The 14,992-nt window shown below is 38.3% G+C and overlaps 1 protein-coding gene across 1 annotated transcript; it reads left to right on the plus strand.

The window, feature by feature from the left end:
• Positions 1-2,199, plus strand: LOC134626950 (adenosine receptor A1-like). The gene is made up of 2 exons (XM_063472853.1): positions 1-485; positions 616-2,199. Exons 1-2 carry the CDS (start codon positions 157-159, stop codon positions 1,244-1,246), a joined length of 960 nt encoding a protein of 319 aa, XP_063328923.1. The 5' UTR covers positions 1-156; the 3' UTR covers positions 1,247-2,199.
• The last annotated feature ends 12,793 nt before the right edge of the window (positions 2,200-14,992 follow it).

A 14,992-nucleotide genomic window follows, 5' to 3' on the forward strand; every position in this document is an offset into this window, starting at 1 on the left:
GGTCAAACATCAAGAAAAAAACAAGCCTCATGAAAAGTTAAGAAAAAAAAACTTCCTCAAATGTTTCACCGGAAGGAGATGTGGTGATAAATAGTCTTTTTGCACACAATGCAGCTGCACCATTAACCTGCACACATTAACCAGACTGGACGCATAATGAAGGAGGAAGACACTATTTATACCGTGGTGGAAGTGCTCATTGCCGTTACTTGCTGTCTGGGTAACATGCTGGTAATTTTGGCCCTTTGGATCAGTAGAAACATTCAGCAGACAACCTTCTGCCTTATTGTCTCGCTGGCTGTGGCTGATTTTCTGGTAGGTTGTGTGGCAATACCATTGGCTGTAGTGGTGGATGGACGAGTGAAGACTTCATTCAAGACCTGTCTCTTCATCAGCTGTGTGATCATCCTGCTGACTCTTGTTTCAGTTCTGTGCCTTGCAGCTATTGCTGTAGATCGTTTCCTTCGGGTGTGTATCCCTATCAGGTAGGATGGCCTGGATAACCACATCTTTAATTTATAAGCATTCACCATACTAATAACTTTATGAAAACTTTATGTAATTAAAAATAATTACAATTAGTGTGAAACTAATAGTAATTTTTTTTACTTATAGGTACAAAAGGACTGTAACACACAGACTCTCTTGTTGTGTGGTAGCAGCATGTTGGCTTGCTGCAATTCCTCTCAGCTTTACTCCTATGTTTGGATGGCACAAGAATGAAACTTTAAATTATACAACTTGCAAGTTTATAGATGTCATCCCAATGTCATACCTGGTTTATTTCAACTTTTTTCTCTGCACATTGATGCCTCTGTTGGTAATGACTGTTTTATACATCTGTGTCTTTTGCACAATCAGAAGAAACCTTCGAGACAAACCAGGGAGCCATGCCCGAAATTCTTACAACTACTTAAGGAAAGAGAAACAGCTGGCGGGATCTCTGTTTCTGGTACTGGCCTTGTTTGGCCTGTGCTGGCTCCCTCTCCACATAATGAACTGTATTCAGTACTTTGGAAATAGTGAGGTACCAAAACAAGCTTTTAATGTTGGGATTGTGCTCTCTCATGCTAACTCAGCTGTCAACCCAGTTGTCTATGCATTCAAAATACAAAAAATCAAAAGAGCATATCTAAAGATCTGGAAAGAGTGCATTTCATGTGGAACAGAAAAGCAGGAATCACAGATAAGCCAGACAACAGACAAGTCCAGCAGTAACAATGATAGTCTGGCCAAAAATGAATGAAGGCTGACTTCCTTGTTTAATTCTATTTTATTAGGGATCAAATTTGATTGGCTTTTGAAATGTATGTATTAAAACCAGTGACTTGATAATTACCTTGGTGTGTGTCAGGCCTAGAATCAAATATTATATTATTTAGATACTCATATGTTTGCTAGGTATTCAGTTTTAAATTTTCATCCATCCATCTATTCTCTTATCCAATTCAGGGTCACAAGATCCCAGCTGTTATAGGGAAAGGGGTGGGAGTACCCCCTGGACAGGTTGCCAGTCTGTCACTGGGCACACTAAATATTAGTTTCTTTTAACCCTCTCAGGCTCAAATTAAGTTTTTGTTGCTAATGCACAACCAAGTCCTGCAGTGATACTTCTGAGTAAAAAAAACTCATAAAATATGTATGTGGGGTAATCAGGTTGTTAGTTTTTAACTGTTGCAAATCGGCAACACCTGCCTGGAGAGGGTTAAATGTGGAAATCTAATCCATCTCAGCTTACATCCTTGGAGTCCATGTCATTTAAACTAGTAATGATGCCGCTTCAGTTCACTTCATTAAGGCCAACAAGGGGACTAAAAAAAATTTTAATATAGCAGTTTCACTATCTAGCCATAGCTTTAAATATTTGCTGTAGCTTACTGCTGAGGGTATGGCATGCAGATAGTTGTTTTAGAGATAGCCCTAGTGTGTACTGATGTAAAGCATGTGTTTCTGTCTATATTGTGTAAACTGTTGCAGAAAAAAAGACCAACTTCCTCTTGTTTTTAAAGTTAAGTTTCATGTCACTCTTTCTCTGTTTCTGTTCAAGTTCTAGTTCGTCATATGTTGATATGAAGACTCTCCATTAATATCAACAAACAGTGTATTCTGTTCAGAAATTATATTCACTGTTCTTTAAAGTGGTAGTTAAAGTTAAAGTTAAATAAAATGGAATTGCGTAGGGGTAACTGATGCTGTAGTTCTGACTTTTATTAAACTAAAAAACAAAAAACAAAAAAAAAAAACAAATAATTCCCCATTCATTATAACTGATAATGGATGAAAATTGTGACTGAGAACCTTGACATTTTGTTGGTTTGGTGAGACCTATAAAAAAAAAAATAAAGATACATTTAAATTCATGATTTGTTGGACAAAGATGCTGTTTTTGCAGTTTTTTTTCTTCCCTGTACACCACTACAGTGGTGTATATTTTGTTACTTGGAAATTTAGAACCCATCAATAAATGCTGTATTTCCTTCTCTGAGACACTCTTTAGCTAGTGAATGTAATCTTCATACGTTCAGTTTTATCTTCATTAATTGAAAAGCTTACTTTATTGGATTGAGATCAAGCCACTGACTTCAGAATTGAAGAATCACATTTCTTTGCCTTAAGAAACTCCTGGGTTGCATTTGCAGTATGCTTTGAGTAATTATCCATTTGCACTGTGAAGCGCTGTCCAATCAGTTTTGCAGCAATTTGCTGTGCAGAGTATAGCTTTTTTAGAGTGTGCAATTCATCATGTTATGTCTGTCAGCACTCACATCTTCAGTAAACACTAGTGGCCCAGTTTCACTGGCAGCCATACATTCCCATGCCAAAAAATTTACTCCACCACATTTGACATCTTTGGATCATGAGCTGTTTCTCTATTCTGCCATACATCTTTTTGGTACAAGTTAATCTTATTTTTATCTTTCCCAAGAATTTTTCCAGAGCAGTTCAGGCTCTTTTAGATGTTTTCTGACAAGGTTTAATCTAGTCTTCTTTTTCCTGAGTGTACCCAGTGGTTTGTACCTTGTTGTAGAAACTGTATTTCAGAGGATAGCTCTTTATTCTAGACCTTTATAATGACACTGCTTGGCAGTAAAATATTCAATTCATTAAAATGAAATGAAAATGGGGGAAAATTTATAAAATTCTTAAGCCACTGATGCGTCATTTTTGTGAAACCCCTTGAATTTAATGTTTTAGCGGTGTAGAGAAAACTGCAAAAACTACACATATATATATATATGTAGTTCAACCATCAGGACTTAATAAAGAAATGATTATGCTAAGTTTAAGGAAAAAATTCAACCTACAACCTTTTAATTTTATTATAAATTTTATTATAGTAACTGATTTTGGATATTGTTTTCAGATATGTTTATTTAGAAATGTTTCTTTTAGGCAGGGATTGACATTTACATGTTTCTATAAAAAATACAAGCCAGTAAAGACAGGGATTAAAAAAAGAGGGGTGCATACATACATAACTCAGACTACCTTCCCCTTAGCCCTCAGATGCAGACCCTGAATACTGATTTTGGATAATAAATGTAATGAAAACAACTTCAGACAATCAGTACGATTATTTTATATGTATCACTGTGTAAATTACTGTACATTAAAACTCATCAGACTCAACTGGCAGTATCAATATTCTTGGCAGTATTCTTCTCTTTGAGTCTATAATACAGATCTATTCTATACAAACTTTCCTTATATCTTTGCAAACATATTTTAAAGAACCTGAAAAAAATTATAGCTTAGAAGGCAGACATGGGAAACAGAGCTTCGAGTTCTTCTTTTTTATGGTCTTGTATCTTTGGTTACTTTGTGGTTAGTTGCGATATTATCAAGAATTCTTTTTTTTCAGTTTACCCGTCTGCTAACCTAATGTTGCATAGTTCTGCCACTAAGTTGCAAAATGCAAAATTTTGAAACCTAATATATCATTTAGTAGTCTGTTCATGTAAAACATTTACTGTGATCTTTCTGACAGTATTAATATCAACGTAATACAAATTCCCTAATGTGACACTGGATATTAAATACTTGTGGATTTACATATTCTGTCAAAGAAATTGTTTTACAAATCTGAAGTCATACTGGAAATTAGATGGCTAACATTTGCTCAATGAAATGCGTTCTTTAAGCTATACATTTTGTCATTGAACTATATTGCAGCTCATTTAAAAAGTGAAAATATGCCTGTTTTTTATTCTGTAAATCTGTTATTACTATATCAGATGTATACAATGCAGGTTACAATACAATACAGGTCCCAAAGTTAAGATCATTTGTGGAGCTATAATAGTCTTTTTGCCACAAGATGGCATCAGAGTGGCTCCTTCATCACTTAGGTCAGTGAGGAAATGTCATTCCAAGCACTTATTGTACCTCTCAAGGAAGGTAATAGGCTGTATAGTTATCACCTGAATAGGATTGAGTCCATCCCACAAACTATACAACCTACTACCTCACCTTGCTAGGCTCAACTTCAAACCCAAATGAAAAGCCTTAATAACAAGGCTTTGGTCAGTATACACCAATTAGAAAGGGTAGACAGGTTCTACTGTTCGATTACATAATTAAATGACAGTCTTTCTTTGGACTGCAGTTGTCTTTAAACAGGTGTGGGTAGATTATTTGTATTTTCATAAGTGATGCGTTCCTTTATCCAGGGAGCTTCTCGTGCATATAGGATTTGGCATCTCCGCAGATTAACCTGTTTCCTTAGGAAAGACAGTAGATTGTATAGTTATCTCAAAAGGAGGACATAAACCCCACAACTATTCAATCTACTACCTCAACCTTAAGGACAGATAGTTTTTCACGTAGCAGTAGAAAATGTGTCAGTCAAACTGTGAGACAAAGAGAAAAAACACGTTTTTAGATCTCAGTATTCACCTCGGAAAAATAATTGCTGAAATATTTTACTGTTGTTTCTTCATTTTTTGACTGACTACACATCGATTAAATACACTGATACCGCAGAATGATGTAGTATGGTAGTAGATTTACCAAGAATTACTTTCTAGTTTCATTTCCACATTCCACTGTAACCTAAGTTCTAAAATCAAGGCCTAGTTCATTATAGAGCTGCTGTGTTTGTGTAACTGATATCCTGTATCTGACTACTGGCTCTTGACATATGAAATATATTTGACAAGTGTTAAAGACTGAAATGTGACGGACACGTTACCCTGTAAAATTAAAGTTAATTAAAAAAAATAGCACATAAAGTAAGACAAAAGTTTCTAATAATTTGTCCATAGTTCAAGACAACTAGAAAAACAAAGTTCTTTATAATCATGTCTTTGTTATAGTTTGCTTCCCTCCTTCTCTACAACCAGAAAGTAATGCATAGCAAAGGAAGAAAAATGGCTGTACCTCAGCCATTTTAGGGAGCTGTTTGGCACCCATCCTCAACATCTGTGGAGCAACCTGTTAACTGTCTCCTCCTTGCAATTCTTGTCTATAGAAAACATAGACCTCTCCAAACAATGTTGTGGAAAATACAAAGAGTAATGCAAAGGAATTGGTTTACTAGCACCTCACCTGCATAATGTTTTGTGTTTTTTGGGCTTTTTTTGGTGGTGGTGGTTGTTGTTGTTGGTGTGGGGGTGGGGGGCTGGGGGTCTTTATAGAGAAACGGAAGGTTTGACTTCTCAAAATTGCCCTTTTTGCTCAGTGTGACAGCCAATTTCAAACCACTGAGAAAGAAGTTTGTTTACTGTGCCAGCTGGAGTCTGGGACACAAGCTGGGTGGAGCTGTCCAAGTCCAGACAGAACCATGCTTTGGTCGAAACAGCTCAGCCCAGGCAGTGTTGTGGTAGATGACCAGACCGTGCAAAGGCTGGAACATTTTGCATAAATTTGCATGTGAACAGTGGTCGCTGAAAAGCCGCTTGGCTGCTCATCAACATTCTGAATTCCTCTTTGGCCCAATTAATGTCAACAGTGATTGAAATGTTTTGGCAGTCTGTGTGGCTGTGGTGACAGGGCATGCTCACTGGGGCTTGAGAGAGTGAGTGGCATTAACTGAGATGATGAATTAATCAGATGCTTAATGGTACCAGATTCTTCTAACTGGCTGGCCAATGCAGAGGGGATGGAGAGAAAGCAAGAACAAATCAAATTTGTATTGTGACCAACTATCACTATACGATTCACTAATAATTTATTGCTAGGTTTAACACCTGTTTACAGTAATAATATAACTTGCACCATTTCTTCCATTCAGTCATCATGATAAACTAGCACCCCACCTGCATAATGTAACATGATATGTGAACGTTTAGACTCATATGTTTCTTAGAAGAATTTCGCTTTTTACAACCGGAAGTGACGCTTTGAAATAGTCTTATTCACAAGCTGCAGATCAAGGGAAAATGGCTGCTCTGTTGTTCATCCATAACTTTTATCTGATACTCAGAACAATTAGCATTCCAATCAGTATATCACTGACACAGTTATTCTCTTTTGCCTCGGGTATGTATATATGCCCAGAGAAACTCATTTCACAGCAGCAAACTTACGACTTCTTAACGAAATCTGTGTTGTCAAATGCTCAGATATCAAACAACTGAGTATTTAGGCAATAATAATGCATAAAAAATACCCATTTCAAACTGGCGCTGGTCCGTGATGATTTGCGGAATACGGGGTATGAGTGTCGGGGACTGATCTGGGTTCTCCTATGCTGCTCCTTCCAATGTTTTGTGCCAAGAAATGGGCATTGTCTGCCTTCCAAGCTGAATCTCAATGAGACAAAAGTGGGTGATGTCGTGGATGCAGCATGGCAGAGCCCATAACTGAGGGGGGAGGAGAGTGTTGGCAGCCAAGCAATCAGAGAATGCCATGTCAGACAAGGGTTGTGATGCCACACAGTAAGGTATGGTGGTGTAGCCTGCTGCCAGATGCTCAGTGCATTGCCGGCTATGTGAGCTAGGTGTATACTACTAAAGAAAGGTCCATTGTTCCATAAGCATACTTTGTCCATATGTTGAACAGGTATTTATTTTTTTGTGTGAGTCCATCCTGATCCTGTTTAGGCTAAAGTAAAAAGAGTGTGTATACATCTTGTGGGCAGTATGTCTTTATATTAAAACATATTTCATGTCAACTGAAAATCAAATAGCTGACTTTTTAAAATTTCTTACAAGAAGTACTTGCTAAAAGGATTTAGCAATCCTTTTAGAAAGAGGATTCAGTGTTATTTACTTGCATTCTGTTAATTTTCAGTAATAGAATTTCATGGCACAGCAAAGAGGTGGAGGGTGTTAGGTCTGGTGGGGTCAGGATCCCATCTCTACATTTTGCAGATCATGTGGTTTTTTTAGGCTTCAGCTTACACTGCCTTGGGATGAGAAATTAGCATGTTCAAGTTTGAAACCATGGTTCTCAGCCAGAAAAGGGCACCATGCATGAGTGGGAATGAGTTTCTGCTCCAGGTGGAGATGTTCAATTGTGTCTCTGGGTCTAATCCCACACGCTGGTGTTCGTTCTTGTGGTGACAAGGTAGACCCACTGGACCACCATTAAATATCTGCTTCTGATTCGAACAGGGCTAACTCCCAACAGCATGCTAGAATATCGTTAGACTGGTTTTAGTTTTTGAATCTCTGACCCTATAACAAATAAAATATGCCCAGATCTGAAGGACATTTGGTGTGGGCTTCAGTTGCTCTATAGTTCAGAGTTGCTGTGCCGATTTGCAGTAAATGCAGTAAATTCTGTGTTTAAAAATTATTTTGCATATGAGCTGTTTCTGTTTGTTATCAGTGGTTACATATCGGCTTCCTCTTTAATAGATTCAGCTCAATGGTATCTGAATTGCAGCAGTTTTTTTTTCCAATGAAAGTGCAGTGTAAAGATATTTTAAGATACTATTGAAAACTTTAAGCACTATAATGTTATTTTAGTAATTCTAAACACTTCCACTGAGGAAAATTGTGCATTAACCATGGACTAAACTAAAATAACATTTTACATCACTGCTAAAAGGCTAATGCTGACAACTTGCACTTTTAAAATATTTTCATCTAATGTGAAGTAAAGTGCAAGAGTGGGTTTGTTTATTTCGTGGTATTTTACTACTGCGATGAGGTTCGAAGACTTCTGTCTGTGGTTCATATTTTGTTACAGGCTGGGAAGTTTTCCTCGGTCTATAACTGCAGGCCATGTTCCTGTTATGCTATACGTACTTCTCAGTTAAGAACAGCTTCACATATGAATCTTTATATATACATACAGTGACATTCTCATGAGACCTGGGTTAAAAAACAATCTTAGCAAATACTCTTTAATGTCATATTTTTGTCAACATTGGCTGCTTAGTATCAGTACAGTGAGTGTTTGCAAGTGTAAATGATCACATGGCTGTGTTTTTAAAGTAGAGCTTTTAGTAGCAATAGTAGGAAACTACTGTTATATGTAGATCTGTCCTCTTACTGACTTAATATTCAACAGATATTAACAAAATTGCTAATATAGTGGTGAACCATCTCTCGTGGCTTTTGCTCGTAACTTTGTTGATTTCAAGACTGTGTAAAACGGCTGATGTCAAAAGAGTGAGAAGTGCTGTTTATAGCACAAAATTATTTTTCCTTTAGAGCTGAAAGTGTGTATGTGGCACGACTTGATAAAAAAGCAACACCAAAAGAGAGACTTTGATCCTGGTAACTACAAAGTAACTCCAATTACGGGGAGGAGAGAAACACAAATAGCAGAGGATATGGCTTTCCAAACAACATGTCATCAAGCAGCAAAGCAAGTTCATTTGAGGAGAACTTGGGGGGAGGAGGGAATAAGTTCATTTTCTTTCTCGTTCTCTCTCTCTCTCCCTTTCTGCCCATCCTCCCTGCGTTCCTCCCACTTCTTTTTTTCTTCATTCAGCCTTTCTGTACAGTATGCAATAATCTGTTGTTATCACACACTCAACACAAACTTAAGAGCTGACTCGACTGTATGCAAACAAAGCAGCACAGCATATGCCAAAATGTTTACAAAGTCAGTTCGCGCAAGTCTAATTCATGCAAGAGTGTAATTTGTCTAAAAAATGAATTTTCCTGTAGATTTACTAACTTAAACTATTAACGCTGCTTTCAATAGCTTTTATGATTGAAAACAAACAGTAATAAACCAGAGAGGCTTGATGTGAAACATAGTGCTGTAATCCTAAATACAAGCCCCTTCATGTATTGTACAGTGCTTGCAACAGATGGATCTGGTTCATACTGGTTTTCAAACAGGCCTGTCAAACAGCAGTATTTGAGAAAACTACATTAATAATCTAGTTTTACTGTATGATTGAAACCATAGGATGCTTTTTCATTTTCACAGTAATAGATGTTTAACAGCAGATACAGTGCAGCGGGAGGATTTTTTGATGTTGCAGAATTTGTGCACCTATGCAGCAGTCCTGCAACACAAACACCAAAGTGCTTAGAAAAAAGCACCAACTGCCTTTTTATTACAGAGAATTTCCTGTTTGAAACGTGGAGGTAATAATCACTTTTTTTTCCAAGGGCAAAGTTTGTTCAAACTACTGCAGTTACAATGTCTTTAGGCTACGACTTGCTGTAAAATATGCCAGAATTTTTATTTCTGCTGCAGGTTTGTGCTTTAAGAGGCAGTAATGTCAGTATTAAAATTTATTTTTACTTGGTGGCATTTTTATCAAATAGCGCTACGTAAACAGACTTCTCACATCAGTAACTTTATATAAAAGCTTTTCTTGCAATGCATTTAGCAGAACAAATAGTATGTGAAACAAAATCCCTTCTCAGTAGCGGTTAAGATGTAGGCTTTGTGTTCGGTGCAAGCGAATTAGACACGTGTACAGTGTGGAAGGTGACAGTAAAGGGAGTGTAAAAGTGCAGACATGAATAAAGGGAGGCTTAAATACAAAGAGGAACATCAAGGCCTAAACAGAAAGATAATCAAAAATGAGAAATACCTGAGGGTTTGTTTTTGTTTTTTTGTCAAGATCAGGATAGCGTTCACCAACAAACAATAAGGCGGTGGTGCAGACGAAAAATAAAGGCGGCTTAGAAAAGAGTCAAGAATACATTTCCACATCCCTCTCTTTTGCTTGCAAGACGAGGGAAAGGCTGAGTAGTGTACCAGCAAGCAACCCCACTCGAACAGGGGCTGGGGCTTGAGAGCAGTTTTTGGGCCATGCCCTCCTCTCTCCCTGCCCACTTTTGCCTTATTGCCAAGAGAGAGAGACAGTAGGAGAAAGGGAGCTAGGCAAACAAATCACATAGTCACTAAATTTTGCTTACATGGTTCCACAATATATACAAACTTCATGTGGCTTAGAATTGAAGCTCCCCGCACTAAATGGGAAAAACCATATGAAGCAAAGATTATGCGTCATCAAATAGACATCTCACTTTACTGTAGGGTTTGCAGCTAGGAGGGGATAAGAAATGCAGAGAAAAAGACATAGATGTAAGCTTGGGCAAAGAAATCAGAAGTGAGTACTTACATGCTGTGTTGTAACAAAGCCAAAAGGTTTGACAGATTTATCTACAGTTGGGAAAGACTTCAGTATTCCTGAAGCATTTCAGAGCAAATGAGTTAAAGGCTTCTCTTGGAGCTGAGCATTAAAGGCTTTTGTCAGCAGTTGGCATCATTCCCAGGTAGTACATGCCTCACAGTTCCCATTTTCATCGTCGCTCAGGACGTCTTTAGTTGTTCTGCACCTGCCTGTGTCTTTATTCAGATTTTGAGGAAAGCAGCAAAGGCAGAGTTCGCCTTTCAGATTTTGGTTTAGTTTTGTTGTAGCTGAGAGTGGAAGGCCCTGTTTACTGTCAACATAGCGAACTAAATGAGTGGCCTCGGGTGTTTACCACAATACATCCTGAAGTAACAAACTGTGTCATCGAGCTATGAAGCAAAAATAAAGGCAACAGTGCGGGCCAATCTGTGAAAATAAACAGATTCAAAATAATGTTGCACACGGAGCTTCACCGAGAAATGAAAATCACTTTGATAATCGCATATTCCAGTCTTGAATAGAGCGTAGAGGTTTAATGTTCGAGGGTGTCCCTGCCAAGAATGCCACAGACAATGCATCTTTCCTCAGGCAACATCCAAGACAGCTTCCTGAGTGACGTCACTGAGTCTTCATTTTTCTTTTATTAATTTCTTACACATACTTTGAAGCCTTTCTCTTCCAATGCAGTCTTCGATCCAGAACATTTCTGTTGATAATCTTGAAGACTATATACATTGTCAAAGAAAGAAAGCGTGGCTCTTTGCTATTTTTATATCTCAACAGGCTGAGGAAGAGGTAGGAGCTGCAAACTCCTTGCACAGATCTTACTCTGTGTCTTTCCCGTTCTGCTCACGAGCTTGTAAAAGTTTCAGCTGCAAAGATTTGGGCCAGCCTCCGCTGGCACCATTTCAAAAGAGCACTGCCTGTTTCAGAAGAACAGCGAGGACAAATCTGTGAGGAGAGCGCTGTCTTTTTGCACTCTCTCCCACCACCCGCACTCTCTTGGGGGCTCAGGGCAGTGACCGCTCTCAGGACTTTTACTCTGCTCTCAGGGTAATGTCAGCTCATGCCAGCTCAATCCTTAAGGCAGCAGTACATCTGTTAGAGATCCACGGTGGTTTGAATCGCTCAAGCAAGCCTGGTCTCTATCACAGACACCCAGAGAATAGGAAATGCAAGCTACAGCACTCTTTCCTGGATACTTTGTCCTACTTTTCAGATGTGTGTCAAGCTCTCACGAGGCTCAGCACTCCTTGTGTTACAGTTCGCACAAGATCCTGGCTGCTCTGCCTTTTTCTTTTTTCTTTTCTGCTCCGAGTGGCCCCGGGATTCTCGTCTAACCCTCCACGTTTGCTGCCTTCTCAAGAATTTATAGCACTCCAACTGTGCTTTTTATGCAACTTTTACACAGAATGGCGTTAAAGAATAATGAACTCAGTGACAGGAAGTGCAAAAAAAATTAGGTTTATGTTTTTACTGATGCAGTAATTTAGCCTGAGTAGTGATTTTCTCATAGTCTAAGAGTAAGCTCTGGGTCTCAAGGGTTTTTAGTTGTTATTCTAATACTTTTTTGAGTAGTTGGCAGTACTGTGCTATAAAATTTAAATAAAAAATAAACTGATTTTTTGCTTTTTGACCACACCTTGAGTTTGTGTCAAATTTCTAGATTCTGAATCCTTCCCTGCTACATTGCAACATTGTATTACTTTTGCTATCTATACTCAAGAAACACTATGACCCTTCACACAGCTATGTACAAGTATCACATATGAGAAGCACACTCACCTATGCATATATGTGTATCTTTGTGGTTATTGTACATTTTTACGGGTTTAGTTGGTGCCAATGTGTAAGGACTCTCTTCACTGGGATCCTACCCTTGTTTACATTTGTCATCACCTAGTCACCTACAATCTAAGTCAACCTTTAACCTTTTTCAAGAGTGTTATGGCTAGGTAGTTTCAGTTAATACACTCTATGTTATACAGCCTTTAATTGACCTGCTATTATCCAGCTCAGAGGATTTTATAAACAAGAATGAGCTACTAGCGAGGCTTCTGAGAGAGCCAGTGTTCCTAATTTGTTCCTTCATTGATTTGGCAATTTTTTATGTTTGTGCCTTAGCAAACTTTGGTTTTCAGCATGTTTTTTAATCTTCCCATCAATTTAACCCTTGGAAAAGCTCAATTATGCAAATAGAAAGATAATTTATTGTTTCACCCTTTACTGAAATCAATATATCAGTGGCATAAATGAAGAGGTTTGTTCATTTAGGTGTGTCTGTTTGTCCATGCTGGACTCAAGTGGCATGTATTATAGCTGAACACAGTACGGTATCCATGGATTTGTACCCAGCCATCTGAAGTCCTCTACACTCACTACAAATCCTAAAAGAGGTTTTGGATTGTTTAGCTTTTTCTCTTGCATTAGCAATATGTCAAGATTTCCACTAACAACTCTGTTTACAGGGTTTTTTCCTGGCATCAAATGGGCCTTCAGTGGGGTGATCATGGTGTACAGCTAAAACAATGAGTCTATGTATCGTTATTTGTCTGGAATCCATGCATTTTTTAAAATTATTTCTGAACATTATGAATAAAAATCTAAACAGAAAAGCAACATTTTTGAAATGATTTAACTTGTCAGCCTCAGTTCTTAAAATTAGTGCTTAGATGGGGTACTATTGTAACAGTAAATGTCAGCAAGTATACATTCACTGAAGCAGTTTAAATGTTTCGTTGAGATTTTCCTTGACTTTTAGGTGACGAAATGATGAGGACTTTCCCACATGCGAGGAGTAGAAGAAGAATTAAGCAAGTAGAGCTCAGTAAATCTCAGTAAATCAGAATATAAATATGATACCATAAAGAGCTTAAAATGAATGCAGTTATTGTGCTATGTCTGTATGTGAATTGTGCTTGTATGCTTGAAAGGTTTGATCTTTGTACAATCCTAACTGCTATTTTTGTTCCTGAATAACATATTTCCATTTATAATGAATGAAAAAGACCTCCTGCCATTGTCTTCTTTGCTATCCTTCCACCTTCCTCAAACAGTCTTCCCTTTGGGGATATACTCATGTAAACCAGATTTCCCTGTTTCGTCTTCATTGTTTGTGCTTCCTGCAATATGGGCCTTCTCTGAGTTGATTTACTCGGTTTTAGAGTGCCACCAGGTTCACGTCCTTACCAGCATGCTGTTTCAGCACTAAACCCATGGGTGAACTAAAATACCACGATCATGCCCCCTCCTCAGGTCGCTGCCAATAGAAGGTCTAGCTATATGTATTTCAACATATATCTTCTTGGCTTAGTGTTTGCACAACTGCTTTGAATGGCCTCCATTTCACCATAACAAAGATTAATGTGTTTTCATTTCATTCAGGCTTGTTGTTACAGTTGTTGGTATAGTAAGAGCTGCTTTTACAGCCGCTCTGGTATACTCTGTGACACTGCTTCTCATTGTTTTGACGATGTTTACTATCTTCCGTGTGGTGATAAAAATAAAAATAAAATGGGCTGGAGACACACTGTATGGTGAGAAACACACCATGGTTTCTGTCTCTTTAAGATCGTGATGGCTTCTCTGCTGCTCCCTTAAGGTCACTCGCCCTCCTTAGGCCGCCTGCCAGCTGCCATGTTACTGTCAAGCATTTGCAGAAATGCCAGCAAGGCCATTAGTCCAGACCGTTTTCAGCAGTCAGCAGTCTGGACAGTGTGAGCTGCACAGTGATGCAGAAAAACAAAGAGTCTGGCTCATATAAAACTACAAAACACAGTGCTTTCCCATCTTTGTTTCCTATTACTTGTTATTGTTCACTTCTGCTTTGATTTATTTCCTCCCATTCCCTCTGTGAGCGCTCAGGCTACAGCCGCATGGGACACGATGATGAAGAAAACCTCCTTTTTAACTGTGAATGTGACAGCTTGTGATTCAAGCCGTCGTTTTTAAAATATGTCGAGATGAATCAAATTACAGTTTCTCCATGTTCCCTCTGGTGTCTCCCAGCTGCTTCATGCATTGTTTTCTGTCTCTTGGGGTACAGCAGCATCTGGTGGTCAGCTGAGGAAATGACACTTTGTTTTTGATAGTGACACTAATTTTTAATCTCTATTTTTAAATGAAAGCAGGAAGGAAACCACAGGGCTTGTGGTTATAACCAGATCTCTAGATTCAGTAGTCTTTTTGTAAAGCAGTGTGACAGTACGGTTACACCTACCTGAATTAAGACTGCACATTTTTGTTTGTTCTGAATCTCTTTGAATTTCCATCTTCCGTGTTTCTCCACAGAGTTGATGCTAAAAATCAAAAAAATGTGCACAGATGGTGAATAGCTGATTAGAGTAATCCCAGTTGAACAGTCATGGCATCATGTTTGTCTGCAAGTTCATGGGGGGACCTGTTGCTTGATGAAAATCCTCTTACAACTTGTATCACGTGACTACTCTGTGGGCTTCACTGTGTATATGGAGGCTTGTGAGTAGATGAGACACCGCT

This window comes from Pelmatolapia mariae, linkage group LG5, assembly GCF_036321145.2.
Source record: "Pelmatolapia mariae isolate MD_Pm_ZW linkage group LG5, Pm_UMD_F_2, whole genome shotgun sequence".
NCBI classification, from domain to species: domain Eukaryota; kingdom Metazoa; phylum Chordata; class Actinopteri; order Cichliformes; family Cichlidae; genus Pelmatolapia; species Pelmatolapia mariae.